General features: G+C 40.5%; 1 protein-coding gene across 1 annotated transcript in view; it reads left to right on the forward strand.

Annotated features, from left to right (window-relative positions):
- Nucleotides 1–3,122, forward strand: part of appbp2 (amyloid beta precursor protein (cytoplasmic tail) binding protein 2) — a 36,424-nt gene extending 33,302 nt beyond the window's left edge. The window contains exon 13 of the mRNA XM_015048163.1: nucleotides 908–3,122. Within this exon, the coding sequence (XP_014903649.1) occupies nucleotides 908–1,170 (263 nt within the window). The 3' untranslated portion in view covers nucleotides 1,171–3,122. The remainder of the gene's footprint in view (nucleotides 1–907) is intronic.
- The last annotated feature ends 1,521 nt before the right edge of the window (nucleotides 3,123–4,643 follow it).

Consider the following 4,643-nt stretch of genomic DNA (forward strand, 5'->3'; position numbering starts at 1 on the left):
TATATATATATATAAGGGGTTGCACCAATTAGTCGACTAATTGACTAATTAGTCGACTAATATATTCATTCCAACTTTGTAATTCCATGCTTTGAAATTGGATCTCTCTCTTTAAAAACTCCTGCTCTTTCTGAAACTAGTAACCTTCAGAATGGTTACTATTTTTACTTCACTGAGAAGTTGCTCCTATAATGAGCTCAGCAAATGTGACAGTTCCACCAGATGCTTGCTGATTGCTCCTGGCTAGTCTGAAGGAGTGGAATGGAGTAGTCTTAAGGGCGGGCTAATCTTTGAGGATGGAAACAATAAAAAGGCACCATGTGCCTGGAAAATACATCCCCTTTAAGGAATGAGGATGCCAATTGTTGTTGAACTGCTTAACTCACTGGATGGTGAGCAGATCATACACCCTGCCAGGACTTCTAACTCCACTGGAGTCTTTCTAAACATTTGTCTTGCTGGTGTTTAAATTTCATGGAACTTGTAAAAAATGTATCTGAAAAACAGTTTTTCATCATCCCAATGATGATTCCTTGGAAGTAATCAGTGCAAAGTGGTGCACAAGGAGATCTTTGGTTTCAAAGTAAAATCTTTAGCTTTAATTTAAAGCTTTGGACTTATTGTGTCACTCACATTATTTTATTCCATCTTTCATTGCATGTATCCATCCATCTCTGTTGCCACATTTATTTGTCCATCCAGCCCTTCATCCTTTCATCTATAACTCTAGATCTATCTATCCTTCCCATTTACCATTTATCATCCCATCTGTTTCCTTCAGTTCATTTCTTTGTCATCGCCTCCTTGTTCCTGTTTTTGCAGGTTCCATATTGAAAGTTATATCACTCTTTACTTATCTACCATAAAACCTTTTTTTTTTTCTTTTTTTTTTCACTTTTCTTCACAGGGAAGAAGCTGTTTGGAGAAGGCTACAGTGGGCTGGAGTATGACTACAGAGGCCTGATCAAACTCTACAACTCTGTGGGGAACTATGAGAAAGTGTTTGAATACCACAATGTACTGTCCAACTGGAACCGACTGAGGGACCGACAGTTTGCTGTAGCAGATGCTCTGGAGGACGTCAACACGACCCCCCAGCAGACCCAGGAGGTGGTCCAGGCGTTTCTACAGGCTCAGAGTCTTGGCCCCCATCGCCCATGTCTTGGTTAACTTCCTTCTGCCCTCCTCCCCCCCACCAAACATATTCCAAAATGGAGAAGGAAAAATAAACCAGGTTTTAGTCTGGTGAGACCACAAACAAGAGCCCCAATGTGATGCTTCTGTTGCTCACTGTGAATTAGTCAAGTAGAGTAAATGTGACCTTCACTGGCTGGTTGGTTGACTTGATTGTCTCTGCAGCTGCCAGTACTCGCACAGACACACATGTAGTCATATAAAAAGGAAAAAGACACGACCATTAAAGCTAATTTGTTCATCATGCTGCATTTCTCCAGGAGGAGGAGGAAACCTTCACACAGCTGATGCTCCTGGCTCACTCGCCTTTATCTTCTCATGCTGAGAACCAGAGGACTTTTTGGGGGGGAGGTTAAGTTGGAGGGGCATGGAGTTCTCTGATACAACACCATGTTTCTTGGAGTGTGTACCTGGCAGTATGCGAGTCCTGCAAGAAGTACTTGCTCTAATCACATCTGTCGTCACAGATGGAAACAGTTGGCTATTTTTCACGCTCATCCAGTTAACTAATACAACACATTGTACTTTTAAGTTGATGGCTTCTTGTAACTTTTTTTATTTGAGTGGACATCAATAAACTCCTGCTTTGAAGTGCTTGTTAGCGTGAGAAAAGCTACAGTGGAATGTGTTAAACCAGCAGGCATGTTGTTACACATGCAACAGGCTTCATGTGTCTCTCTTTTTCAGTTGTTTTTCTCCCCCAGCTCAGTATGACATGGCTTCATTAAAATATCAACAATTTGTATGCTAAAATGTATTTGTTCCCTGTAGCCATTTGTTTTTGCTTTGTTACCCAGTCAGGAACTCTAAAACACAAAGGACATGCAAGGAAGTGAGAAGAGGAACCTATTTCATGTGCAAAATGTGTGTGTGTGTGTGAGAAAGAGAGAGAGCAGGTGTGTTCACAAACAAAATCTCTGGGTGCCCAAATGCTCCACTGAAGACTACCAGCTTACAACCAGCTTACAGTTAACGGACTGTAGGGGGAGCCATACTTAAAAGTGCTTCATAAACTATTCTACCTTTAAGGGCACAACCAAGGGGACCAAAGATGTGCACGAGTGTGTGACTATTGGTAACCTGTCAGCTTGTCCATTGGGTTTTCTATCACTCCAATTTGTTGTGCATCTCATTGCAGCAATATACACGTTTCGTTCTTTCAAACTGACCGAGCCACCATCGAACCAGAGTCTCATCTGTCCTGCAGAGCTGCTGGTGTCCCACAGAAACAGAAGAGGCTCAAAATAATATGGTGTATAATATTCATAAAAGCAATTGAATATGGTTGTAGTCAAATTACAAAATATGCCCCTCACCAGACCCGAGTTGTTTTTATAATAGTGGAGTATGTTCATGTTTTTAATTTTAGTTCTGTCAGTAGTACTGTATTGTACAGGAGAACATGTTGGCTGTGAACTAGATCTGAGCTGCTTGCATTGACCTGTACAAAATTGTGCCAAACATTATACCCAACTTTTTATTTTTCACCATTTTGTTGCCCTCTGGTGGTTAAACTGTGTAATGGCATCATGAAATGCTGTTTTATTTATTGCTCAACTTAAAATCAGTGAAAGTATTTGTTCCCTGTTAAATATTGAAACTTTGACAGAAAAAAGTTTATTGCTTTGTGAAACGTTGTCATGCATCATTTCTGTCACTTAAAGGTTCTGGCAACAATTTGAAGACTATATTTTGGAAGTTCTGGGATCTATACCTGCAGTTGATGTTTATGGAAACCCTTTGTGTTCCACCTTAATGTTAGATTCAGTTGATCCTCAAACTGAATGAGTTGATGCTGTCAGAGCAAAGTTATTATTGAAGACCTCTGTAGCTGTGTAGGGAAATGACTGATGGCATGTACAATTTAGGCCAAGCCAACAAGTTTAGACCGTATCTACAACATGAGTAAAAATAATGCCTTGAGTTAACACTGTAGTGTTGGTGTTTTTTTATTTCTTTATAAATGAAAAAAAGTCTTGAGCTTTGTCTGCAATATGTTGTTTCACACCTTTTTCCAAGTATTCCACCTGCTTTTAGGCCCTTTCACTTCAGATACTTATGTTTTAACACATCTCTGTGGGCTTAACCTGTCATTCACGAGAGGACCCAAACTTGGGTCCTCTCGTGTGACAACCTGTGAATGACAGGTTAAGAAGCTGCATAAACACTCTTTGCAACAGATGGGTCAAAAATGTAGAGTTTCCTTATATTTTAATTGGAACAAGTCAATCCTTATGCCCCTGTACTTTAATTCTCATCAAAGATTGTAGAAGCTCTCAGTTGTTCACAAGACCTCCTGCTTCTCATGCAATGGGTTTTCCCTACCTGTGAATGTTGAGGAATAAAGGGAGTAGTGTTGGTGCAGTGCTACATGGTAGATGAAGGCAAAGTAAAGCTGTGACCCCCCCAGCCCAGTAGTCTCACCTGCTCTTTGGATCAGGTGGTGGATACCAAATGCAATGAAAGGATGTTTTCACTGTTGTTCTGTTACTGCTTCACTGTTAGATGAAAAAAAAAAACATTAAAAATGTATATTACTGGCCACAATACATTTTCTTCTTTTATTCATCTTTAGCCAAATTCTGCTTTCAGGATTTCAAATATTCAAATATTTTCATTTGCAAAATAAGTAAAGTCTCAGGAGAGGGCTGCTCTGTGATGCTAAGTTGCTTCTCAAAGGCGGAACTCCACTTCTCAAACAGGCGTTTTGAGCAGCTGAAGTGTTGCCATGGAAATTAAAGAATTTTTTTTTAAACATGCATGAAAGAATCAGGGCAACACTTCAAGGTGTATTTTTGATTAGGGAATAACATGATGCAGATTTTACATGATACTGCCCCTTTAACTCTATGTTTACCAGGCTCTCTGGGAACTTCTAATTAGTAATCATTAACCTTCTGTCTTCTTGGACAAGAAATATGACAAACAGGTCCTCTTTTAGTCAGTGGCCTCTACTGAGGACCCTGAGGTCACTGCTCTTGGGACCCTTGCTGTGTGTCCTCCCTCTTCACTCTGTTTCAGTTAATTTACTGCAGAGAAGGGACTGGGTGAAGGAGAATTTCATGGTCCTTTTCTGGAGTAGAGATGTACAGGTTAACAAATGAGAACAGCTTTAGTTCTCCTGGACCTATGTGGTTTTTATAATGCTTTATGTTGTTTAGTGAAAGCAGGAAGGAGTTGGAAGAGAGTCTAGAGAAATTGATGTACACTCTGGAGAACGAGGTGTGACAGGTAGTAGAGGCAAGTCACAATGCTTGTGTGGATCAGAGGAAGATGTGTGGAACAGTGAAGCTGCAAGGGGGAGAAGTCCAGAAGGTGAATGAGTTACTAGGGGTAAACAAATTTCCCACGGTCACTGAAAGCAGCACTGACAAAAGCAGCGTAACGTGCAGCGCAGGATGTGAAATTTTAAGCTAGTGCTACAAGTCTGCAGTAGTTATCAGTCTAGG

Source organism: Poecilia latipinna, unplaced genomic scaffold (genome assembly GCF_001443285.1).
Source record: "Poecilia latipinna isolate Pla-1442-1.1 unplaced genomic scaffold, P_latipinna-1.0 Scaffold864, whole genome shotgun sequence".
In the NCBI taxonomy this organism is placed as follows: Eukaryota; Metazoa; Chordata; class Actinopteri; order Cyprinodontiformes; family Poeciliidae; genus Poecilia; species Poecilia latipinna.